Source organism: Girardinichthys multiradiatus, chromosome 11, assembly GCF_021462225.1.
Source record: "Girardinichthys multiradiatus isolate DD_20200921_A chromosome 11, DD_fGirMul_XY1, whole genome shotgun sequence".
Taxonomy (NCBI): Eukaryota; Metazoa; Chordata; class Actinopteri; order Cyprinodontiformes; family Goodeidae; genus Girardinichthys; species Girardinichthys multiradiatus.
This window is the reverse complement of record NC_061804.1, coordinates 27,125,469-27,151,280: the sequence shown is the minus strand read 5'-3', so window position 1 is coordinate 27,151,280 and position 25,812 is coordinate 27,125,469. Positions and strand designations below refer to the sequence as shown.

Below are 25,812 nucleotides of genomic sequence, written 5' to 3'. Positions count from 1 at the left end.
ATAGTATTCATTCTCAATAAATACATATAAGAATTTTATATCTATGGTCTGTTACAATTCAACAATTTGTTGGAGGCACCTGATGAGCGTATGCCCCTTTTCCACTGGCTCTATTTAGCCCGGCTCCACTCCACTCGGCTCACTTTGCGATTACTGTGTTTTTCTGTACCGGTACCTACTTTTTTCTTCCTGAACAGGTACTACCAGAGCTGAGTAGGGACTACATGTTACGTGAACAGACTGCTGTTCACTGATTGGTCGTGGGACCAGGAGAAATGAGAAGGTTTTCAAAGAGGTAGTGCAGGATCAAACAGGAGGAAGTCCCACTGAATCCGTGGAACACGGATAACCAATATCCAAACTAAAACTAACTTCTCCGCAGTTTTGCCCTTTACTTTTCTTGCTCATGTTATTGCCATGGCTGAAACAAAAACTTCCTCATAAAGCCCAAATCACTTCTTCAGTCCAACTGTGGAGCATTATCAGTCCAAACAGCAGCATCTCTCCTCTCTGCTTCTCCCCTGTCACATCAGAACCTCTGAGCCTTATACGTTCTGGCTGGGCTGTGGGCCAGATAATTATCTCAGTGGATTATTTTATACATGGAAAAAAAAACACATGAAAGACAATCTTGCATATACAATAATACAAAAATGTTTTGTATTTATTTTCAAGTCATTTATTATTATGGTTTCCCACAGATGACTTTAATAGCAGCACAGTGCACTACACAGACGGCTGGAGCCAAACCAAGAAAGAGATTGAGTAGGGAAGTGGAGTGGAGCTGCGCAGCCAAAATAGAGCCAGTGGATAAGGGGCATTAGTTTGCTTTGCCTTGGGCCGGCTCTGACAAATTGTCCCAGACAGGGCTTTGACTTGTCAATAAAAGTAAAAAGAGTTTAGTCTCACATGGATTTATATTCCAAATCCCCTAACAATGCATATACAAAAAGCAATTTAGGTCAATATTAACATGAACAAGCAAAAATATAAAAAAATCTCCATACAGATGACATTTTCTTACATCTTTAACTCTTCCCATTGTTTTGAGTTTCAGGGTGAGTTAATCCAGCTTCATATAAATTATAAAAAAATAAAGACATGAAGATGGTGAGATTACAAATACAATGTTCACCAGAATTTTACTGTAATTCCACAGATATGTAAAACATATATAACAAGGCAGTTCACGAACATGTACAACAGTAAAACACACACTGAAAATAAATTACTACAGCTGAGCGTGTCCACAACAGAGTTGGTTACTCCTGTCATGAGGTTGGCGAGCAGGAAAAATAACAGCTGATTCCTGCTGACAGCCTGAATGAGGCAGAGTCTCTCTATTTCACCTTTCTTTTTGTAAGCCAGAGGGGTGAGTTTCTTTTCCTCAAAATTCATTGACGACGGTAGAAAACGACAGCAGCATGCTCCTTTTGAGAAGAGTATAACCATATCAGCCAGACCAAGACAGGACATGAAAAATAAAGACTGAGCAACACTCCAGATAACGAAGGGTAAATTCGCTGAGCGACGAGAGACTGGCTCCACGAGTGTCTGACATATGAACAAAGCAGCATACAACAGCAAACTACCTAGAAAAAGGATAAAAAGCATTTTGAGACAATCTTTAACTTGAGATCTTGGTTGCATTACATAGAGTCCAATCTGAACTCCTGTTAGGTAGATGGCAACATAGCCTGCTATGGAGAATATACCCTCCTTGTTAGCATGCACAAAGTCCTTCTCTCTGTCCCTATTGTGCATTAGAAAGGTCTTTAGCTCAGATGTCTCCAGAGCAAACTGATAAAACCCACTGATCAGAAGGGCAAAAAGCCACAGTTGTCCAGCTGGTAAAACAACCAAAAGAACAGAAGCCAGAACTCTGACGATGGCCAGCGTGAAGAAGAAATTCCAATGGATGCCATATTCTGTTACATGCTCATGATAGCCGGTCATTTTGATGCTCACCAGCCTTGCCATACCAAGAGCAAGCAGGGGCCAAACAGACAGGATCTGCTTTGTAATATGGCTCATCTTGGATCCTGAGACGCTCCTCCTCCGTGCCTCAGGACTGACGAGAGCATTTGCAAAAATAAACGCCCCAACTCCAAAGTCCATAACACCTGTCCCATAGGTTTCTGTTTTAGCATAACGTCTTGGAAAGACACTAAAGTCTACAGCAAGGATGCTAATGGCTGTTTTCACATTTACGAATACTCTGAAGAGAGTCACAAAAGGAACCTGTTGGAACTGAACATGACTCTGAAGCAAGTTGACAATCTTCTGTGGCCACACAACAGAGGACAGGAAGCTAGTACGATAGATGTAGCAAAACACACAAGCTGACATTAAAGTTAGGCACACAATGACCTGAAGAAGAATGCTGCTAAGAAGTGTACATGATAAAACGAGGGGAATAACAAGTACAGAAAAGTCAAGGAGTAGATGGGAAGTCAGAGGAAGTGGCAATGGCAGAGTCCCTTTGGCCTGGTAGTAGAGGACTAAAATGAACGCCCTGAGGATGAGGCATACTGGAGCGAGAAATGATCCAAGTGCCACCTCTCCCAAACTGGTCCCGTTGAGATTACTGACAAACGCCTGCTTCACTTCCCTTTGAGCCATAGCCTGCAAACATTTAAAAAAACAATCAGTTTATTAAAGGATGCATGGAGCACCCAGCAAACACCAACTTTCCATAACGTTTATCTACAACTTTCACCGTGTAACCTTTAAAGGAAGCCTCAAGGAAAATTTTCCTATAAGTTATCTTTAACTTTCACAGTGTAACATTTAGAGAAACTTTGGGGAGCATTTTCTAAAGATTTTCTACAACTTTCATGATGTTACTTTTAGAGAACCTTTGTCGAATGTTCTTTAAAGCTTCTCTGAAGATTAGTTTCAACAATGGAATTGGAAACTATTGAGGGATGTTCTCTAAAGGTTCCTTATAGGCTATCTACAACTTTTATGATGCAATCTTATGCAAACCATCCGGGAACACTTTCTAAAGGTTATCTGTAGCGTTCAGAGTGAAAACCTTAGAAAATGTATTTCCTGCAGGTTCTTTATGGGTTAGTTTCAACACTGAGATCGCGACCTTTAGGGAACTATCAGGAAATACCTTCCAAAGTTCCCTTGAGTTTCTCTACAACTTTTGTGATATAACCTTTAGGGAACCGACGGATATTTCCTAAAGATTACTACAACTCTTATGATCCCTTCAGATAATCTTGTAGAAAGGTCCCCTAAACTTTCCCTCAAAGGTAGTTTCAACATTGAGTGGTAACCTTTGGAAACTATTAGAAAATATTTTCTAAAGACTCAGTTGACGTTATTTGCAGCTTTCATTTGGACAACGTTTAGGAGACATTGCCTACAAATACCCTAAGCAGCATCTTCAACTTTCACAATGTACCCTTCAATAACATATTCAGAAACAGACAAAACACAGTGGTAATCCTGAAACATTATAGCAGTTGGTGTGAAATGTACAGTAAATGAAACCACTTCGTAATACATAAAGAAAGGTGTCCCGTACTGAGCCGATCTGTCCATATCCTAATGTACCGAATTACAGCTCTCTGTGCACAAACCTTAGCTTATCTGCAAACACGCGCAGAAACAGAACATGTCCACACGTAAATTTGCGCGTATAATGCAATAATAATGAAACATACCACAAGCAAGCGACTACAGACAACAAAATATTTTGCTTCATATTTTTTGCTAACGTCAGAATTAGCTATGTGTCTTTTGACCAGCGCTTACCGCGATTTTGTCTGTTAAACGTGGAGGATGAAGAAGTACCTGTTTAACAGCATAGTTATTTTGCTGGGAGTGGGGTACCTACCCATGAGCAGTGGTGACTCGTTACCTCACTTCCGTGTTTGCGACCCATGGTGCGTTTGAGAAGCCTGGGATTTCTGGCACTTCTTCAAAAATATTAGGCATTAGGTTTCAAATAGAGTAGGCTACCCTTGGTTGCAATTTTATAAATTATCCGGGAAGTTGTAATAATACATAAAGCAACTCGTAAACTAAATGTATATGGTCAATAATGCGGAAGACTTTGAGATACGTAACAGATAAAATGTCACACTGTGCAAATTTAGAAGGCCGTTGTGGAATGCCACATTCAATATACACCTTAAAACTGAACCTGTGTCCATTTAGAATAATACACCGATGAAGTAAGTGAAAGTTTTTGTTTTTTTTTACCAACTTTGACTTTGCTCCACCAGTTCAGAGCAGCCATTGAATGGACAGGAAGAGGGCGGGAATGACGTGCGGTTTGGGAGTCTGGTCTGGGAAGCAGCGGGACAACCAGTAGAATTCGTCCTTGAGGCGTTGCTCACAGCATTGGGATAATTGAAATAACGTTTTTATTGTAGAATAGGACTCGGAAATAAGGCCCAACCATCTAGGGGCCTTTTTCGATTGAGGTTTAGGACAGATACAGAAAGAGGATCAAATAATAAATGAGTTCTTCCACCGACCGGCGTAATGTTGCTGTGGGACCCAGGAATGAAGGGGCAGCGGTAAGTTAGGAAGATTTTTTAACTAAGAGCTCTGAGATTTTTTTCTCTTTATCTTTCTGAATGTACAAACTTTTAATACGCTTATTCTAACATTAAAAGTAGCAGTTCTTACCCTACCTTGCTGATGAATGACAGGCTTATGGTTTATGTAGTTTTAAGTTAATTCAAGGGGACATATATTTGTAGATACCTGTGACCGTTCTGCGCCTGATTAATAATAGTTCCCATGGTGGATATAAATGGACAGCGCTTTATGTTGCAGTATCTACCTGTGAAACAATGCCTCACAGCAAATAAAAAGTGACTTACTTTCACCACTGCACAGTAAAAACCTACCACTCATTTAGACTAGACATTGCATAGCTTGGTATTCATCACGTTATGTGTACTGATAATTACTAGTTGTGTTATGTTTACTAAATAAACGACCAGATCATTCTCACGGTCTAAAAATGTTGGGATGTAGGCTACCTACTATAGGATTAGGTGTGTCTGGACACAGTGCCTTGGACAGCTGGCAGCCTTCAGGAAGGCTGCAGGTTCAGGTCATATGGCAGGCGTCCATAAGTGAGGGCCAAGTATTTGTAACTGAGTTCACAAACTTTAAATGCAGTTGTTTTTCTGTCTTATTGTTTACTCTAAAAACCATTGAAATGTCAGGGTAGATAGTGAGCAAAAACAGTAATCAGATTGCTTTAGAGATGCATCAATTAGCCACAGATCGGAATAGGCCAATGCCATGTTGGCTCTCATCAGTGATTAGCAGCTCAAATGCAGAAAGATAAGTTTTTTCCTATTAATTAAATGCATCAAAACTTAGAACTGCCATTATTTTAGTCCACAAATCCTTCAGTCAGTTCTAGGCATTGGAATTTCTTTTAAAATAATTTGTTCTAATTCTTATACATTTTAACTGATTTAGGTTTGTCCTGATGTAAACAAATGACATTGTCCTTTACCATAAAGCCAGATTTAGCACTATGTTAATTGATGATTTGTCAGAGAAAAAAGGATGATAAAAACCCAACTAATTTAGTATTTTAGTGTCAGAAAAAAGTCCAAAGAAACTGTCTTGAATTGAAAGGATTTTAAGATGGAAAACTGGTAGGATGCGTGAATGTCTTGAAGATGTCAGCGGTTTGGACACAAGTCCTTGTTTTTTATTTCTGCAGAGAGGTGTTTATGTTTTAAATATGTCCCCTATGTTGTGGGACTAACAAACACAATGTGTACAAAACCACAACCATAATCCTTTAGGCTTCAGATGCATAATTTACTCACATAATTTATTCACATAATCTTTCCACACAGGTGAAGGGATTCACCCAGAAAGCCCACGTTTCTAACCCATGCCTAAATGATTTATTGGAGGGAGATGTTCAAGCCTTCCTTAGTGATGAAGACCAACTGCACACTTTTGATGACCTCACCAAAGTCAACCCAGTGACTCCAACAACAGGTACCAGATGTAAAATGTCAAAATGCTCCATTACAGTTTCTGCATCATTTAATGGTGTAAATGGGGGTAATGGGTAGACCCCTAAAGATCACATTCTTTCCAAGGTTGAAAGTCTTTAAATAAGATCCTGCACACTGCAGCTCAGCTGACTGAACAAAGGCTGGTTCAAGTTTAAAAGGACAGAACTGATAGTATGACTGATAAAACCAGCAGATATCAGCTTGTTATACTCCTAGTGTTTCACTAAAGAGAAAAAATACTATGTATTAATAATACATGATACAGGACAGTATTCTACTACTAAATTTAGCAGGTGTTTCTTAACAGGTGATTTCCCTTATCCAAATCTAAACAACAATAAATATGTTTCGTATAAAACATGATTCTAACTAGAATAATAATTACATTAGTTTCGCAATAATATGGCCAAGTGTTTGTGCACAAACAGGGCATTTGATTTTGGTTTCCAGTGCTCACATCATACCAACATTAATTATAGGAATATAAACTTTAGGAAGAAACTGTGTCTGTGGCAGCTGGTTTTTGGGAAAACTGTTCTGTTGCTCTGGCCTGAAGGTAAGTCTAAACAGTTTGTGACCAGGATATGTGGGGTCTGCAGAGATGTTTGCTGCCCTTTTTCCTGATCCTAGACCTGTGCAAGTCCAGGATGGAGGGGAGGTCAGTCTTGAAGATAGTTTCTGCAGCTCTGATGGTTCATTGCAGTCTGGACCTGCCCTTTTTGTGGATGCACCAAACCACACTGTGATGGACAAACACAGGACTGAATAATGGCAGGGTAGAAGATGACCAATAGCTCCTGTGGAAGGTTGTACTTTTTGAGTTACTGCAGGAAGTACAGTCTCTGTTGAACCTTCTTCTGAAGTGTCTGTGTGAGGACCATCTCAGGTTCATAAGAACCGGAAGTGATCCACATTAGTAGTGTTGTGAGGATGGTATGGGGAGGGACTGTGTGGGGTGTTCTCCGACGTCCAGTCATCTCACTGTCTTTATGGGTTAAGCTCCAGATGGTTCTAGCCGATCCACCTCTTGTCTGTATGCACACTCATCACTCTCCTGGATCAGACCAATGACAGTCGTGTCATCTGCAAACTTCGGGAGTTTCACAGACGTATTCGCTAAGGTGAAAGCATTTGTGCACAGAGAGAAGAAGAGTGGGGAGAGAACACACCCCTGCGGGGGTGCTGGTGCTGATGGTTCTAGTGTGGGAGAAGATGCTCCCCAGCCTCATCTGCTGCTGCTGGTCAGTCAAGGCCGTATCTGACTGTAATGTGAATATCATCATAATTACCCCCCACCCCCTTGGGGTTGGGCATTAAAAACATACTTTAAATGTGGACATTGATGACATTGAAGGCCTGTCTAACCAGCCAAATAAAAACTGGCATCCAGAATTTGCATTTGCATGCCTGACACTGAAACTAGTATATCCTACAAAGTATTGCACCTAAGCAGTGCTTTGTAATTGTGATATTGTGCACAATGATATTGCAAAAGACAATTGCAATTCAATATATTGTGTAGCTGTAGACTGCATTGGGCCAAGGTTAACATAGAGCCGCACCTCCCTTACCTGTTGCTGTAGAGAAAACTCCACATTTCCAGCCTTGACTACAAGCCAGTTTCACTGACATCAGTGGTCATGATATACTTTGAATGTCTGGTCAGGACTCACATCACATCACGTCTCCCCAAGAGTTTCGACCCCCACCAGTTTTCCTACAGGGCTAATAGATCCACTGAGGATGCAGTAGCCACAGCCCTCCATAATGCACTGTCCCACCTAGAACAGCAGGGGAGCTATGTGCGGCTGCATTTTGTGGACAGCATTCAACACCTCCACCCCCCACAGACTGCTGGACAAATTGAGGGACATTGGATTGCCACACTCCACCTGCATGTGGATCCGCAGCTTGCTGTTGGGTCACAGCCAGAGGTCCAGACTGGGTCAGCATACGTCTTTGGCCCTCAGCCTTAACTTCGGCTCTCCACAGGGTTGTGTTTTGAGACCCCTCCTCTACACCTACAACTGCACCCCCGCTCATCACAACAACACAGCGTGGTGCACAGAGAACAACTCGGTGCTCAACAGCTCCAAGACCGGATAATAGTGGACTATAGGAAAAAGAGAAGGGACATTTCGCCACTGATCATCAGCAGGGACTGTGTTGAAAAGGCGGCTAACGTCTGCTGCCCAGGTAGTCCACATCGAGGAAGACCTGGAGTGTGATCACCTCTGAGCTGCAGAAAAAGGTCCAGCAGAGACTGAGCTTGCTGAGGGTGCTTAGGAAAAATAACATCACACGGAGACTGCTGGTGTCCTTTTATCAGTGCTTTATTGAGAGCATAATGACCTGCTGCATCTGTGCGTGGTACACCAGCTGTGGCTCAGAGGAAAGGGCTCCAGAGGGTCATTAACGCAGATTGTTGTCTGCTCTCTCCCCAAACTTGAAGAATTCTCACAGTTCACATCATAAACGACACTTCTCACCCGGGTCACGCTCCGTTTGATCTGTTACCATCTGGCAGATGCTACAGATCAATTAAAGCGAGGACAAGCAGATTCAATAACAGTTTCTATCTAACAGCAATAGCTAAACTCAACACAGCCAGAATGTAAGGGAGAGGCAATAGTGGGAATGTGCAATTAGTATAAATGTGTGTACATGTGTTATAGCTTTTTTACAAACTGCTTATTCTCTTCTGTTTTACATAAATTATTTAATGCTCTCTACACAGATCAGATAGTGTTTTTTTGTACTTGTGAAAATGACAGTAAAGGAGATTGTATTCTATTATGTTCCATAAATATTTCTGTTAATATTTCCCTAAATAGTATAGGCAGTCATGATTTGGAAACTAAAGAGGTGTCATCACTCTGATGAAGGTGACACTGTTTTAAAACTATAACTAGTACCAGCTTATTATAGTAGCAATACTTAGTAGAGGCCAGAGTGGTAAAAACGTAGAATAAATGAAAATGGTGGGCAATAAAACAGTTTCAATAGAAACAGAATCGGTAACGTAGACTTAGACTTCAGTAAGATAGACGAGACATGCAGCCTAGCTGGCAGTATGTAGGGTCAGCATTTTTACTAGATGGAGAAGAGATTGCAAACAGTAGTGTGGTCTTGATTTGCCTTATTTTCTGGTTGCATTCAAACATGTTTGCACTTTTCAACAGTACTTCAAATACATCAATAAAAGGCTTGTTGAGAAAGCGTCGTTATTAATCTATTGTATAAAGTTCTAAAATTCTTACGGGAATTTAATGTTTAGTTTATAACAATTTCTGAAAATAAATCTTGTTAGTTATTAAAATTGTATTACTTATTTTGCTTTATTCTCTAAGTCTGTATTAAAACAGACAAGGCTTTTAATATGAAACTATATTGTGGTCATTTTTTTAAATCCATGTTACCCAGCTCTAAATATTACACAATAAGCTTTTGAAAACTTCAGCTTCATTTATCAAGGGTTTACTTTATACTTTTGTTTAACCCTGTGTATCCAAATAACAATAAATCAATGTTGTATACGATCTCTAACTGTAATAACATGTTATTACTTTATCTGCTGTCAGATCACTTTAGTTGTGAATAGAAGGGATAATGTCATCCTTTTCTTGTGTTCTTACCATTAAACCAGGAGTTTCTGACAATGTTTCGAGCAGCAGCTCTAAAACAGATGCAGGACCCTGCAGTGACCCTTTCAGCATCTGGATAGTTTTCTGGATCACATTATTTTATATAATCAAGAAAACTTTAGCCAGGGAATGAAGTGAGCTCAACTTTGGCCTAGTCAAGCCTCACCTTTTAATGCTTGTTATGTATTGTTTTTCTTGTAGTGCTAAAATGCCTGCAGGCCAGGTACAGTTTGAAGGTCTTTTACACCAATGCTGGCTGCACCCTGGTGGCTCTTAACCCTTTCCAGCCCGTTCCAGACCTTTACTCTGTGGATGTGATGAGGGAGTATCACTACGCAACTCAGCCTCAGGTATTTACATTCTCAAATCAAAAGCTTTGTATCATTATTGACCTTTTCATTGTTATTTAAATCTGGACTTCACAATAATCTTTCAGCAAATAAAGCTAAAAGTAGTGATTCTTTTAATTACTCTGTGTGTTTTTGTAAACAGGAGTTTAAACCACATATCTTCATTGTGGCGGAGGAAGCTTACAGGAATGTTCAGGGTCAGCTGGAGCCAGTGAACCAGTCGTTGGTTGTTAGTGGTGAGAGTGGAGCTGGAAAGGTAAATCCATAGAGATGGCAGTGTGTCATGCTTAACACAAATAATGTTAACGCTACCCTATCAGTTTAGATTTTCCTTTTTGATTTAATTGCTTGGAAGTCACCTGCCAATATGGTGCTGGTTTTCAGGTGTTTTGAGTTGCTGAAGGTCTGTCAATGATTCATTTATAGACATGGACGTCTCGTTGCCTGATGAAATACTACGCCACTGTGGCAGCCTCTTCCCCAGCTGCTTGGAGCCAGGACACAGTGGAGAGAATAGAGAAGAGAGTGTTGGACTCTAATCCTCTGATGGAAGCTTTTGGTAAGACAACAGAGTATAAATACAGCCCCTTACAAAACTATTCAGACGTCTTTCGTTCATATCTACAGTTTTTTTCAGATATAGTCATGTTGCCACCGCAGATTTTATTGTATTCTCTCAGGATGTTGAGGGGATGGACTAAAAAAAGAAAGTATGTAATTGTGAAGTGAAAGAAAAATGATATCGGGGTCTATGATAAAATTGCATCAATGTCTACATGTTTGTAATGTAATCTCAGTATAAACCCAGCTACTCTCTCAAGGCCTCAGAGGTTTGTTAAAAGAATATTAGTGAACAAACAGCAACATGAAGACCAAGAAAGGCAGCAGACAGGTCAGGGAAAAAGCTGAGTCAAAAGTAAGTCAAAACATTATATTCCAGGCTTTCAGCATCTAATGGTTTGCTGTTCAAAACCTGTTTCAAAAACAAAAGCAGTATGGCACAACTGCAAATCTACCATGATGGCTGTCTAGCTAAACTGACAGGCTGAGCAAGCAAGCCTTAATCATGATGCCGAGTGGAAGAGCTGCTGATATCCACAGCTCAGGTGGAAAAATCTGTGAGGAAGACAACTATTAGGTATGCTGTCCACTACTATGTCCTTGTTTTAGAAGAAGGACAAGAGGAAAGGCATGGTTGAAATAAAACCATTGGAAGTCCTCTTTAAAGGCTGCCACAAGCCATGTAGGGCATGTGTGGATGAAAACGAACACTGCTCATCACACCAGACACACCAACCGCACAGTGAAACATAGTGGTGGCAGCGTTAGGGTTACAGTGATCCAGTTAAAGTCCTGACCAACACACCTAAACCAACACAAACACTAAATCCACAGCACACGTCAGATTTTTATTGGTGAAAAAATTGAAAACATTACCATTTTCCTTCCACCTCCCAATAATTCACAACTTTGTGTTGGTCAAAAGGTTTGCAGTTATATGTGAGAAAATGGGAAAAAGTTTAAGGGGGAATAAATTCTTCAGCAAGGCACATTTTATTTTTTTTAATGAGAAATATACTGGTATGAGCAGTCACTCATTAGCAGTGTCTCCCTGCAGGCAACGCTTGCACGCTGCGTAACAATAACAGCAGCCGCTTTGGAAAGTACATCCAGCTGCAGCTGGACAGGTACCTATGCCACCTTTCACTTGTCATAACTTCAGATTACATCAGTGGGTTAGCTGACCCCGTTGTCCTTCTGTCACGTCAAGGGGTCAGCTGTTAGTAGGCGCTTCAGTGCAAACGTATTTGTTGGAGAAGACCAGGGTGGCCTGTCAGCCAGCCAATGAGAGGAACTTCCACATCTTCTACCAGGTGAGCCCAAACACCTGATGACCGTGTAATCTTTCTCATGATGTATTTACAAAGCTGTGTGCTGTTCTATAGATGATGAAAGGAGCCACAGAGGAGCAGAGAAAAGACTGGAAGTTGCCACACAATCGGTGTTTTGCGTGGTTGCCAAAATGTGAAAAACAAATTGAGGGTTGGTGTTTAATTTTTTTATGTTTGAAGGCCTCATTTTGCATTTCTTTAAGAAACGTGTAATGCCCTTTGTACAAATCACTTTATTGTTTTATAGAGGATAGTTTCCATGAAACCGTTCAGGCAATGGTTCATCTTGGCATTAATGAGGAAAGGCAAAGACAAATATTTAGGGTGAGGCTAACGTCTTCTCCTCTATTAAACATTGGAATAAGTTTCAATATGAATTAACTTGGTTTTGTAAGAGCTGCTTTCATTTGTTAAACTGCACATTAATAATAATGACTGTTTTTTTCACTACAGATTTTAGTAGGTATTCTGCAGCTGGGGAATGTGAGTTTCTGCTCTTCAGCAAATGAATCACAGCCCTGCGACCTTGATGAACACTCTGAAGGTAACTTTGATTCTGTAGGTTGATCACCAAATCTTATAAATATGCATAAGACTGTAAATCAGGAACAATGCAACTAACTGATAAGTGCTTTGAAAGCTCATAATGGAGTCTGTTGATCATCACGTTTGATTTAACAAATAAGTTCAGTAAAATCTCTGCTTTCTGACAGGAAACCGTTAGTAAACATGAACCCCATCTTTCTAGACTTCTTACAGAGAGCTGCCGAGCTGCTGGGTGTCCCTTCAGAGGAGCTCCAAACACTTCTAAGAGTGAGGACTCTGAAGGCAGGGAAGCAAAATGTGCTAAAGCCCTGTTCCCAAGCAGAGTGCGGAGTGAGACGGGACTGCCTGGCCAAGGTCATTTACGGCCAGTAAGAGCTACAAGCTGATCAATAAGAAATAGCAATTATTCAGCTGTGTGCGATATTTTGTTCTGAAGGCTAGTGGGGAATGAGACTGTTTTTGTAAACGTAGTTCCTTGCAAAAGTATCATACCTCTTGAAATCAGTCATCTTAGAAATCTATGTAATAGACAAACAAAAAGTAGTGCATACCTGTGAAGGGGTTGATGGATATACAGGTGTTTCAAAACATATTGTAAAAATAAAATCTGAAACGTGTGCTTTGCATTTTTGGTCAGCGCCCCTATTACTCAATACTTTTAGAGCCACGTTTTGCTACAATTTCAGCTGCAATATTTTAGGATATGCCTCTGCCAGCGTTGCACATCTAGAGATGTTTTTGCCCATTCCTCTTTGCAAAATAGCTCACGCTCTGTCAGATTGGATTCTCAAATAGAAATAACCAGCTTCCTTGTCCTTCCCTGTCCCTGCTGGAGAAAAACATCCCTGAAGCATCATGCTGCCACCACCATGTTTCACTGTGGTGATGATGTGTTCAGGGTAATATTCGGTGTTAGTTTTCTGCCACATATAGATTTTTTTATGAAGCTGAACGGGTTAGTGTGTTTTGTTTTTCATCTCACCAAAGCACTTTTTTTTTTTTACACGTGCCCTGTGTCCCATACATGGGTTCTGTGTAAAACGACAAACCTAAAGGCTTCCTTCGTGCCACGCTTCCATTAAACCAGTCTTCTCCCACATGAGCTGTGGATCTCCACAGCTCTTCCAGTTACCATCGGCCCATTGGCTACCTCCTTACCCGGCTTGTCATTTTAAGTGGGCGGCCATGTGATGCTTCTCTACACTGTTGACCTCTCTGCTGTGTTCCTTGGTCTTCATGGTGCTATTTGTCCTCCAATGTTCTCTAAAGCCTCTGTTGCCAGAAACAGAACATCTAAATTTATGAGATTTAATTACACTGAAGTAAACTGTTTATTTGGTGACTTCTGAGGTCACCTAGGAGGAAAGCTGAACACAAGTGCATGTCACATTTTTAGATGTAAAAATGTTGAAAACCATGTCATTTTGCTCCCATTGAACAATGTGTGGGGTGTAACACATAAAATCCCATTAAAATACACTAACGTTTGTGGTTGTAAGTTGACAAAATGTAAACTAATTTAAGTGGTACGAATAAGTATGCAAGGCAGTGTACTCCTCCTCATTTTAACATATAATATGCTATATTCAATGTTTCCCACCAGATTATTTCAGTGGTTAGTGATGTTCATCAACAGCTGTATATGCGCTGACAAATCCAAATGGTGCAACTTCATAGGTAAAGGTTTTATTTCCTCAAGCAGAATGCAAATAACCTCCAGTTTCTCCACACAATATCTGACAGTGTTGTTGTCTGTAACCTGCAGGAGTCCTAGATGTGTACGGCTTCGAGTGTTTTCAGATCAATAACTTGGAGCAGCTGTGCATCAACTACGCCAATGAGAAACTCCAGCAGCACTTTGTGGCCCATTACCTCAGAGCTCAGCAGGTAGTCATTCAGTTTCCCCAACATCATACTACGAATGCTGATGTACAGGTCCTTCTCAAAATATTAGCATATTGTGATAAAGTTCATTATTTTCCATAATGTCATGATGAAAATTTTACATTCATATATTTTATATTCATTGCACACTAACTGAAATATTTCAGGTCTTTTATTGTCTTAATACGGATGATTTTGGCATACAGCTCATGAAAACCCAAAATTCCTATCTCACAAAATTAGCATATTTCATCCGACCAATAAAAGAAAAGTGTTTTTAATACAAAAAACGTCAACCTTCAAATAATCATGTACAGTTATGCACTCAATACTTGGTCGGGAATCCTTTTACAGAAATGACTGCTTCAATGCGGCGTGGCATGGAGGCAATCAGCCTGTGGCACTGCTGAGGTCTTATGGAGGCCCAGGATGCTTCGATAGCGGCCTTTAGCTCATCCAGAGTGTTGGGTCTTGAGTCTCTCAACGTTCTCTTCACAATATCCCACAGATTCTCTATGGGGTTCAGGTCAGGAGAGTTGGCAGGCCAATTGAGCACAGTGATACCATGGTCAGTAAACCATTTACCAGTGGTTTTGGCACTGTGAGCAGGTGCCAGGTCGTGCTGAAAAATGAAATCTTCATCTCCATAAAGCTTTTCAGCAGATGGAAGCATGAAGTGCTCCAAAATCTCCTGATAGCTAGCTGCATTGACCCTGCCCTTGATAAAACACAGTGGACCAACACCAGCAGCTGACACGGCTACCCAGACCATCACTGACTGTCGGTACTTGACACTGGACTTCTGGCATTTTGGCATTTCCTTCTCCCCAGTCTTCCTCCAGACTCTGGCTCCTTGATTTCTGAATGACATGCAGAATTTGCTTTCATCCGAAAAAAGTACTTTGGACCACTGAGCAACAGTCCAGTGCTGCTTCTCTGTAGCCCAGGTCAGGCGCTTCTGCCGCTGTTTCTGGTTCAAAAGTGGCTTGACCTGGGGAATGCGGCACTGAGGTGCCTTGATACAGGACTCTGGGAACAGCCTATTCGTTCAGAAATGTCTTTCTGTGTCTTACCCTCTTGCTTGAGGGTGTCAATAGTGGCCTTCTGGACAGCAGTCAGGTCGGCAGTCTTACCCATGATTGGGGTTTTGAGTGATGAACCAGGCTGGGAGTTTTAAAGGCCTCAGGAGTCTTTTGCAGGTGTTTAGAGTTAACTCGTTGATTCAGATGATTAGGTTCATAGCTCGTTTAGAGACCCTTTTAATGATATGCTAATTTTGTGAGATAGGAATTTTGGGTTTTCATGAGCTGTATGCCAAAATCATCCGTATTAAGACAATAAAAGACCTGAAATATTTCAGTTAGTGTCCAATGAATCTAAAATATATGAATGTTAAATTTTCATCATGACATTATGGAAAATAATGAACTTTATCACAATATGCTAATATTTTGAGAAGGACCTGTATCTGTAGGCCTCAGACATTCTTTGTTTAAATATATGATCTGATAACCGACAGCAGCTCGTCGAGCATTTTGAAACGTTGGTATTTAAAGATCAGTGTTATTTGTTTCCTTTCTTAGGAAGAGTATGTGTCGGAAGGTATGGAGTGGTCCTTTGTTAAATATGAAGACAACCAGAGCTGTCTCGAGCTTTTAGAGGGAAACCCTATCAGTGTGTTTTCTCTCCTTAATGAGGTATGGTTTCAGTTATCTTTGCTCTACTGAGACTTTCTTTGTTTGTAATTAGAGATGAACCAATCAACTGGCCAGATATCAGAAGTGTCCAATTATCGCTTAATGGCCTGTGATCAGAAGGTTAAATCTAAAAAAAAAAATTCAAATTATTTTCCCAATTTACTATTTATTTCTAAGCTGAGAGCTGCCACCAATATTTAGATCAGGGGGTCCCAAAGTGGGCGTTGGTAACCCCCTTGGGTGCGAGAACCCAAGTAGGGGGTAGCAAGATGATTTTCAAAATCATTGTGATGTGACCCCTGATAGAGTGAAATAGTTTTATGTATTTTTAGTGGGTCGACAGTCTCTGGCGGAGTTATTTTGGGGGTCATAGGCTCAAATGTTTGGGAACCCCTGGTTTTAGACTAAACTCATCAACAAACGGCATGTACTCAGTCCACAGAATAACAGTCATGTGAAGAGTTTTCCTTCGGTTTTCGTAGAATTCAAAATGAAACAAAACCTAATCGGTGCATCTCAGGTTATCGTATACAAATTCTTGTTGCATAAAAGCCATTTTGAAAGGAGGCAAATGACCTTATTGGTTGTATAGTTTGCAAATGCATTTTGTAAATCTCCAGCCGACGGGATGTATTCTGGTGCACAAATGTTCTGTTGAATTTTATGTCCTTCTTCTAAAGGAGAGTCGTCTGAACCGAGCCTCAGACTCAAAAATGCTGAGGGTTCGTTTGGAGAAGGAGCTGGGTTGCAATGGCAACATCGTCTGGGACAAGTTCAGCAAGGTGCCACATTTTATTGTGACCCATTATGCGGGCAAAGTTAGCTACCAGATAGAAGGCATGGTGGAAAAAAACAAGGTAAGAGGTTCTTTCAACCCATGTTCAAGCAGACTGACCTGACATCTATCTGTTCATGTTCAAGAGTTTTCTCCCTCAGGACCCGGTCCCACCAGAGCTCATCGGCCTGCTTCAGAAATCTGATAATCTCCTCCTTCATGAGATCTTCATCGACAAGGAAACTGAGAACCCAAATAACAAGGGGCTGAGTAAAGTTACCGTGGTTTCCAAGTTTAAGGTAGGAGCAAACCCAAGCGTTTTACGTCTGTCTGCTTGTTGTGGTTTGTATAGTTTCTCCTGAAAAAGATTAGTTATGGTTCTCATGATGTACACATGGAGCTGTAAATCTGTGTGGGTGTTGACATGCTGCATCTCAGCTTTTCTACTCCGGTTGCAACATGGCAGCCATGAGGGCCCTGCAGAGGATAGTAAAGGGAGCTGAGGAGGTGATGGTCCCTGTTTTGCTGCCAAAACAACCTCGGATCAGTCGAGGTTAGGACCCCATTAGACCCTTGAAGATGCGCTTTGGTGTATGGCACCAAGTCCAATAAGTTGTGAGACGAGGCCTTTGTGGGTTGGACTCGTGTGTCCATCACATCCCACAGATGCTTGATAGGATTGAAGTCTGTGGAATCTGGAAATGAAGTATTGATCCTGAATCTGCAGCTGTGCAGCCCGATACTCAACAAACCTCACAGCTACTACAGACAAAAGCAGTGAAATGATCTCATACCACACCCATAAAGCCAATTTTAATATAAGACCCAACTACTGTTCAGGTAGGTTCTAGGTTAATTCTTGGTACTTAATTTCCCAAAATGTTGGGAAATGCAAGAAAATAAATCCAGGTATTTGGTCTGTAGTGGGTTTTCTTATGAAACTCACTGTATTCTGACATGTTTACCAGAATCAACATGTTAAATTGGTGCAAATTACACTTATAACAGCTTGTCTGTTTAATCAGACCAAACAGGATTTTTTTGCTAATGTCAGATTTGCTCGAATCATTACTCTTCTCCATTTTTCCTGCTTCTAACATATGAACTTTGACGACAAAATGTCCACTGTATCCCACTGACTAACAGGTACCATAATAAGGGGACAATCAACGTCACCCTCTGTCAGTGGTTATAATGTTATGCAGGATTCTTGTACAGTGAAATGATGATTAATTGATATGATTTACTGTAGAACTCACTGGAGAACCTGATGAAGGTCCTCCTGACCACAGCTCCTCATTACACTCGCTGCATCAAACCCAACTCAGACTGTAGGCCGCTGACCTTCAGCAAGGAGGAGGTAGATGATCTGCTCACACATATTCATCATGCTGCTTTGTTTATCAGTGTCCACATCCACTGAAGGAACATGTTATATTTTCTTCTGTCAGGTTATTTTACAGTTGGAGGCCTGTGGCATCGTGGAGACCATTCACATCAGTGCTGCAGGCTTTCCAATAAGGTGCAGCATTCTTCTTCTTGAGACTCACTTATTTCAGCTCTACTTCTCTTTGCTTTAGGTTGATTTAAATTGATTTTTGTTGCACAGAATTCCTTTCAAAAGCTTCCTCCAGCGTTATGGACTAATCACCAAATATTCAACATCAGGGCGTCTCCATGTTGGTGAGTCCGTCTTATTGTTGAACCTGTTTCTGGTAATCTGGTTAGTAGGCAAACTGATATAATTTCCTCTACTTAGAACTGGAGGTTTGTTCTCTTTACCCTTCCTTCTTCCTTTTAGTAAAATGTGATGCTCATTTATCTACTCTCCTTGGGACTTTTCAGTTTGGTGTTTAAGAGAAAGACTTTTTAACATCTTCTAAACTTTACAGGTAAATGCATGAGTCTGCCACAGCCTTCTCTGCATGCCCCCCTCCTCTCTTTGCTGTTGTGTTCCACACTTTTATTCATTTTAAAACAACTGTCTGGCTCCTTTTAGCCTTCTACACAATGTTACCCTTTTGATAATAATGGAGGTTTTCCAAAGCATCGGGCTACTTCTGTGCTTCACATCAAAACACACAAACAAGTTTAACACCGATTGTTATTGAATTTACCGTTGACGTGGATTTCAGTAATCTACTCTAAACTCACGGACCACATGCCAAGGTAACACCCAGAAGGCCGTGCTGAGAAGTTCACATGAAGCCAGGTGGTTGCATCATGCAGTTATCCGCCATGTGGGCCAGAGTGGCCCGATGTTGGAACTAGCAGCTTCCCGAGGGCGCCTACATGTGTTGTCTGTCGTCTTACACATGCTAACACCTATGCTGTAAAGAGCACACCTGTCAGTAACCCTTTGTCAAAGGGCAGGTAATGCTGTCTACTGACTTCCTGCGCAAACTGGAGTTTGTTTGATGTCTTTGTCAGGTTTGGATTAGTGTGAAAAAAGAAAACATAAGTATGGAGAAAATATTTGAAACCGGACCACTCTAGAAATATTTGCCATAAATTCATAGTAAATTTATGTTTTTAAATTGAGACTTTCAGTCTGGAAAATTAATTGAATTTTGACATGAAAAGTGCATAGGAACCCTTGGTCTAATGCATCTTTTACATATCCCATGGTACAGGAACTGTACTGTACAGTAATGTACAGTGTCCTATACCTCATTTTTTATTATATTTTATCTTTGGGTTAAAATGCTTGCTTACATTTGTCTGTGAATGTTTTTTAACAGATTTTTGTTAAGACAGCTCCTTACAAATTTACATCCCTGATCTGCATTTGTACCAAATTACGTCCAAATGAGACCATTACCTTTTGATTCTTCACTTTTTGCTTAACACCATTTGGCTGTAAGGGTATTTTAAAACAATAATGGAAGGAATGCACAAAAATCTCCTGCAGATCTTCAAGTGCTTCTCAGCATATATAGTTATAGTAAAAGTATGTTCCAAGATTTTACAGGATAATAATGTATTTAGTCCATAGATGTCAGCTGAAGTAACTTTTCCTTGAAATTAAAACAAAAAGGGTAAATCTTGGAGTGATAACTGATTGGCTCCACTGCTCTAGTTGCAGTCAAATGTTAACATGCATTCACCAAGGGCCTGAATGTCACATGAACTTGTTAGCATGCTGTCCAAACATCTCTTAATGTGGAAGGCAACACTGATGTTTCCAATTCATGGCGGGTTAGCTGGTGGTTCCTGGACTGAATATCATAATCAGTTTTCTTCCTTCCTGAGGGGAAAGTTAAGGTCAGATTGTTGAAACCTGGATATAATTGGGTCTTCCCCAAACCCAATAATTAAAACTAGTACTAGAATGGGGGACATTAGGTTAATCTTAAGCCTTTGCAAAGCCCTGACCTCAACAATACTGAAATTTTTTGGACTATGCTGAAAAGCCAGGTCTGTGCAAAGAAACCATCCAGTTTAGTTGAGTGGTCAAATATCCAGCCAGAATTACACCAGAGTGCATGTAAACTTTTGACCAGAACAGTAACTAAGCTGAATTTGTAATGCAGATCTTTGGGGATCATATTAGCAGTTTCAGCCTCACAGTGTGTCTGCCATGTTTGTTGACACTTTGCCTTCTTACTCACCTTTAATGCTGCCATAACCCCCCTAACTGCTCTGAGTTTTAAGCACTTAAATGTTATCAGGTTGCATTCACTGAACTCACAATATTCCCCACACTGTCACAGACGTGGTGCAGTTGTTCGATGGGCTGTTGGACTGAACCTCCGGATCTCTGCTCATTTTAATTCCTTTTTTTTTTTAGATTCTGACGCCGACAGCACCATCATTCTTCAGCAGGAGGTGGAGAGGCTCCTCGGTGCGGTGCTCCAACATGTGTCCTGTGATGAACGCAGGTCGTTGGTGCACCGTGGAAGGACTAAAGTTTTTCTCACCCGGCCAATGGTCAGTAACTACAGTGGCTTGCAAAAGTATTCACGTCCCTTGAACTTATTCACATTTTGTGATGTTACATAAATCAACTTCAGTCTATTTCATTTGGATTTTCTGGAGCAGACCAACACAAAGTGCTGCATAATACATGGTATTCCAATTTTTTTACAAGCGAAAATTTGAAAAGTGTGGTGTGACCTTTACCCTGACTCTCTGAAATAAAATCCATGGTAACCAATTTCCCTTCTTTACTTCGCTGCTGTATACCCTACATTTGACCTAAATTTGATCTCTGCAGCTCCCCTAGAGTTAATAATCAGACATCACCATGTGCTTTTAACACATTCACATATTATGTAGAAATGCTCCAAAACAGGACAGTTTACTGGACTCCAGCATTGGACAGAATCATCAACACTTCACAATAGTGCAGGTTCAAAAGGATCACTGTGGGGCTCTCTTTGGGGCCACAACCTGTGACCAGAAGCAGCTGGTATGGGTTGTTTTAATAGAAAATATTAGGGGTTTATTTCTCTGACTCTCATCAATATGCATTCAACTTTCCTCTCAGCTACTTCACTAATTAATGCTCTCCTTGTGAGTGAGTTTAGGTGGACGGCCATGTCTTGCTAGGTTTGTTATGTTTAAATCTTTCCATCTTCAGATGATGGATTGAACAGAGCTCTGTGAGACATTCAAAGCTCTGGGACATTGTTTTAAACCATAACCTTGCTTTAAAGATCTTCACGACTTCCTCCTTGACCTGTCCGAATTTATATTGAGATTAAATTACACAGAAGTAAACTCTGTTTACGAGGTGACAATTAATGAACAATTAATGTGCTGGTGTATGACATGAAATCCCAGTAAAATACGTAAAATTTTGTGGTTGTAAGCTGACAAAACAAAATAATTTAGGTGGTATGAATACGTTTGCAAGGCACTGTCCTCCACATTTTACTATATTTTCTGCTATATTCAATGTTTCCCACCAGATTATTTCAGTGGTTAGTGATGTTTATCAACAGCTGTATATGCGCTGACAAAGGTGAAGAACAGCTGGATTTATACTGAGATTAAATTGCAAACAGATTGGCTGTTTACAAATTAGGTGACTTCTTATGCAGTTTGCAATAGATTTTTTTTAAGTGTATCAGAATAGAGAGCTGAATGCATGCCTCACTTTTCAGATTTTTATTTGTAAAATTGAAAAAGAAAACCACCCTTTTCCTTAAAACGTTACAGTATGTGCTACTTTGCTGGTCTAACACTTAAAATACTTTAAAATACGTTTGTGGTTGTATTAGGATAAAACATGAAAAGGTTCAAGTGGTGGGAATACTATTTTTAAGGCACTGTAACCACAAACATGAGATACATTGACCACAAACTACTGCCAGGACTTTGTTGTTGTGACGTTTGGAGTCAATCAGGTCTTAGTAGATCTTTTAAACTGACTTGCCCCGACTCTTCCCACAGCTAGATTTGCTGGAGGATCTCAGAAAGAAGATCATGTGTCGATGTGCCTTTACCATTCAGTGCTGCTGGCTGCAATATCAGCGGCGCAGACTCCTCGCACGCCGACAGTCTGCCACTTTAATCCAAGCAGGTAAGCAGATGCTGCTCCAGACAGGTGAAGCTGACTGGAATTAGCCAGAGCAACGTGGACTCGATCCCACTGTGTGTGTCTGCTGGCTCTTACCTGATGAATGGGGAACAGCTTGAGGTGTCTGCACATGGTGTTTTCAGACAGGTTGTCTTCTTAGAAGTAGGGCACGCCACATGTTATAGCATTACTTAGGTTTGTGTTACAGGCAGATGTTCTTTGGGTGCAACTCTGAGATGAATGTGTAACATTTCTGTGTACGATGACACACACCCTAATCTTCATGAATGAGTGAGTGAGATAGTTGTTCACAGATTTTTTTATTGTGTGCAGCTGTGAGGTCCTGGCTAGTCAGGAAGCGGATCCAGAGGTGGAACAGAGCAGCCACACTGATTCAAAACGCCTGGAAGAAATGGAGGGTCAGACTTAACTCTTCCATTCATCGTTTTCCTCTCATTTTCTTTATGCAAACTTGAACGTGGCACATAAATTACTGTTTTAATACTCTTGTAGGCACTGTTGAAATCCTTGGCTGAATCAGAACTCGATGATGCAATGGACCTTGTGGAGGAAGACACCCCGGCATTGAAGCCTGTTGTCGCGCAGCGGGGCTCTGTGCAGCTTTCCAGCTTCCAGGAGCCTGTCCCTGTGTGCGGGTGGCCAATGGGCCTGGCTCTGGCCTCGGCACCATCTATCACTGTTTCTTTGACAGCCACGGGCTTCCAAAAGATGATATCTGTAATGACTTCGCTCAATCTGCCATCCAGGAGAGGAGTGTACAAAGTGGAGACCAACCAGTACAAGCAGGGGCTCGCCTCCATACGTGCTCAACCCAGGGTGAGAACACAATTCGTTCCTCAAATGGATTTCATCAGCTGAGAAATTTTATCATGATTCTTGATTATGGTTGTTTTTCTCTTCTCACAAACAGGGATCAGTCAAGCTGCACTATCAGCGATCTCCCCTACTGTATGCTGACATGCAGCCGGACCTGAAGAGCGACGTGACCGGGTTCAATGAGATCCTGCTAGAGAAGACTTTATAGAAACATGCTCTCTGCAGAATGATTTCATGGAAACATATCACCATCTGGAAAAGTAAAGAAGCTGTTTTCTTGATCTCACACAAAGAAAACTAAAACCTGCTACTTTATGCTTCTCTGCATCTTAATTTAAACACTAAATCCAACGTTTCTTTGCCAAAAGGTCAATTTTTGTACGATTCTGCTTGAACAGATGGTCCAGAAAGATAACGCTGCGTTAAATGAAAAATCATCTGTGCATTTAAAATAATTTTTCTTGCAGTGTTTATATGTGCCATGCCTATCTAAAATATATTAATCATGACTATATTTATTGCAGCATTTCTTACACGACTCCAAAAACAAATCTTATTGCAGTACCTAAGATGTACTGAAGATGGCACAATTTTAGCACCTTATAGAGTCAAAGAGCTGCAGGGTTTTTTCTTACTGCTGCCTGCATGAGATTATTTCTGGAATCATTAGGCCTTATAGAGTGCCTTTTGGAAATGCTGCTCTTGTCACAGATATTTATTAATTTAATAATTTCAATTTTAAAGAATAAGCAATCATGTTAGGAATTAAACATTTGGAAATATGTGTTTCATATTTCAGCACATTAAAAGTGCACAGCAGGTGATGTACAGCAAAACGAGCTGAACAAGAAGCCTACATTAAATTTCATTTACCAGGCTTGTTGATGTTGCTGGTTTTAGAAACATGGTCCTTCATAGGTTGACCAACATAACAAAAGGCCTGATCAGTCAGTAAATGACCTAAATAATATATCAGTCTTTTTGATTTGTCTGATATTCTAGCTGTTAGACATTATGAAATTCAGTTTTAATAAAATACGTGCAGTATGTTGAAAAGGAACCTCCTACATACTTTTTGCAAAACAAAATCTGAAAATGATGGCCCGTATTTGTTTTCACTCCAGGTCAGTAATGTAGAATCACTTTTCTTCCACATCTTGACCTTGTCCCCCTTCCATGCTTGTGACGTTTCTTCACATTGAAGGGCATCACTAAAGCTTGTCAATAGATTAAAAAAAGGTTGAAAAGCAAAACTGCCCTTCAGTTCTTGTAGTTGAAAACATTTTGCTTTTCATTCGGAGAGCTTTCTTTGGAGCAAGGCAGGGAGCAGTTCCAAGCTTTTAAGCTGTTCAGGGTGTTTTGCATATCTAAATTCACATGCAGGTGGATTACACTCTCCTGACAGGATGTCGTTAGTGCTGTGAAGGTGTGAACTGGTTTGAAACTGACTGGGTATCACGCTTAAAACTGAACTGTACGTTTTTGACAGATGAAATCTCAGGCATTCTCCCCAGTTTAGTTGTTTTTTTTCTCATTCATCAGCATATTGTAGATTATTCTACCTTAGCTGTAGACCTCAGTGGCACTCTGGACCCTACTGGGCAACTTCTGAAGGCAGTAGGCTGCACTGGATTTATTTAGCGGTATCAGCGTAAATGGGTTTAGATAAATATGTCCATCCTCCTTTTTAATTTGTATTTTTCAAATCATGCATCATTATCAGAAATTCACAGAATTTTGCTGCATTGTGACTAAATACAGTAAAGTTCAAGGGATATGAAAACACAATTCACTGTATGGCTCTTGCTTGAAACAGTAAAACTGAATTTACCAGGTTTGTTAATGTTGCTGCTCTTGGAAACAGTCGTTCATAGGTTGTATAATAGAGCAACTAAACCTGACCTGCCATTAAATATCCAACAGCATAATATACCAAAGTATGCACTGTGGCACAGTTGGGTAGCATTGTTGACTGACAGCAAGAAGGCCCTGGGTTCAAATCACAGCCTGGGGTCTTTCTACATGGGGTTTGCATGTTCTCCCTGTGCATGCATGGGTTCTCTCTTGATACTCCAGCTTCCTCTCATAGTCCAAAATCATGACTATTAGGTCAACTTAGGTATGAGTGTTTTATTTAACCTTTTAATTATACAGGTTGACATCCAAGATCTTGTTTACATGAGACCCGTTTGAAACAACCATGCATGCATGGTTATAGACGATGGATGGTCTTTTTTTTTATGGATTTCTGTCTGAAAAAGGTTTATGTCTGTATTTCACTTTCCAGTTTTTAACCAGTATAAAACATTCAGGGACAGCTTTGGCTCATACTATGTAGAATTTGTTTTTTCATGGCAATGTATCGTCCTGTGAGTATAAGTTAGTCCGACTAGCGGTTTTTGTCAGTGATTAGAAGGAATCCATGTATATTAACTTGAATTCCAGTCACATAGCAACGAGCTGCACGGATGTAGTACGTCTGTAATTCACATAGATCCGAGCTTAATGATGCTAGGATAGATCAGGATCTGAGAAGCTTTGAATCTTACCTGTGCAGCTTTTACAGTACAGTAAGACAACTGTTATTAAAACTGTTAAATGTCAATAAATCAATTGTGCAATTTAAATCCTTAGTTCTGTGTAGAA

The 25,812-nt window shown here is 40.5% G+C and overlaps 2 protein-coding genes across 5 annotated transcripts; one reads left to right on the top strand and one right to left on the bottom strand.

Annotated features, from left to right (window-relative positions):
* Positions 1 to 663: 663 nt before the first annotated feature.
* Positions 664 to 3,913, bottom strand: pigw (phosphatidylinositol glycan anchor biosynthesis, class W). 3 transcript variants are annotated; one of them, XM_047378292.1, is made up of 2 exons: positions 3,851 to 3,913; positions 664 to 2,625 (listed from the first exon to the last, which is right to left on the bottom strand). In XM_047378292.1, exons 1-2 carry the CDS (start codon positions 3,896 to 3,898, stop codon positions 1,132 to 1,134), a joined length of 1,542 nt encoding a protein of 513 aa, XP_047234248.1. In that variant the 5' UTR covers positions 3,899 to 3,913; the 3' UTR covers positions 664 to 1,131. The 3 variants fall into 3 exon arrangements, with proteins under 3 accessions (XP_047234248.1, XP_047234249.1, XP_047234250.1); XM_047378293.1 differs by having other exon boundaries at positions 3,769 to 3,862; XM_047378294.1 differs by lacking the exon at positions 3,851 to 3,913 and adding an exon at positions 3,808 to 3,824.
* Positions 3,914 to 4,179: 266 nt separating this feature from the next.
* Positions 4,180 to 25,799, top strand: LOC124876414 (unconventional myosin-XIX). Of its 2 annotated transcripts, XM_047379143.1 has the most exons (24): positions 4,238 to 4,538; positions 5,850 to 5,997; positions 9,863 to 10,011; positions 10,154 to 10,267; positions 10,438 to 10,570; positions 11,630 to 11,699; positions 11,783 to 11,885; positions 11,958 to 12,054; positions 12,151 to 12,227; positions 12,357 to 12,447; positions 12,652 to 12,817; positions 14,053 to 14,126; positions 14,215 to 14,336; positions 15,917 to 16,030; positions 16,711 to 16,887; positions 16,967 to 17,104; positions 18,058 to 18,165; positions 18,257 to 18,327; positions 18,415 to 18,488; positions 20,596 to 20,735; positions 22,203 to 22,332; positions 22,663 to 22,748; positions 22,843 to 23,166; positions 23,261 to 25,799. In XM_047379143.1, exons 1-24 carry the CDS (start codon positions 4,479 to 4,481, stop codon positions 23,372 to 23,374), a joined length of 2,880 nt encoding a protein of 959 aa, XP_047235099.1. In that variant the 5' UTR covers positions 4,238 to 4,478; the 3' UTR covers positions 23,375 to 25,799. The 2 variants fall into 2 exon arrangements, with proteins under 2 accessions (XP_047235100.1, XP_047235099.1); XM_047379144.1 differs by lacking the exons at positions 22,203 to 22,332; positions 22,663 to 22,748; positions 22,843 to 23,166; positions 23,261 to 25,799 and adding an exon at positions 18,651 to 18,697 and having other exon boundaries at positions 4,180 to 4,538; positions 20,596 to 20,732.
* The last annotated feature ends 13 nt before the right edge of the window (positions 25,800 to 25,812 follow it).

Excerpts from the sequence above, each read along its gene's own strand:
- LOC124876414 (XM_047379143.1), top strand. The coding sequence starts at position 4,479 with ATGAGTTCTTCCACCGACCGGCGTAATGTTGCTGTGGGACCCAGGAAT. Across the intron at positions 14,337-15,916 it reads ATTACCTCAGAGCTCAGCAG|GAAGAGTATGTGTCGGAAGG; the intron begins GTAGTCATTCAG and ends TTCCTTTCTTAG. Across the intron at positions 22,333-22,662 it reads TGCCACTTTAATCCAAGCAG|CTGTGAGGTCCTGGCTAGTC; the intron begins GTAAGCAGATGC and ends TATTGTGTGCAG.
- pigw (XM_047378292.1), bottom strand. The coding sequence starts at position 3,898 with ATGGGTCGCAAACACGGAAGTGAGGTAACGAGTCACCACTGCTCATGG. Across the intron at positions 2,626-3,850 it reads CGAGTCACCACTGCTCATGG|GCTATGGCTCAAAGGGAAGT; the intron begins GTAGGTACCCCA and ends AAATGTTTGCAG.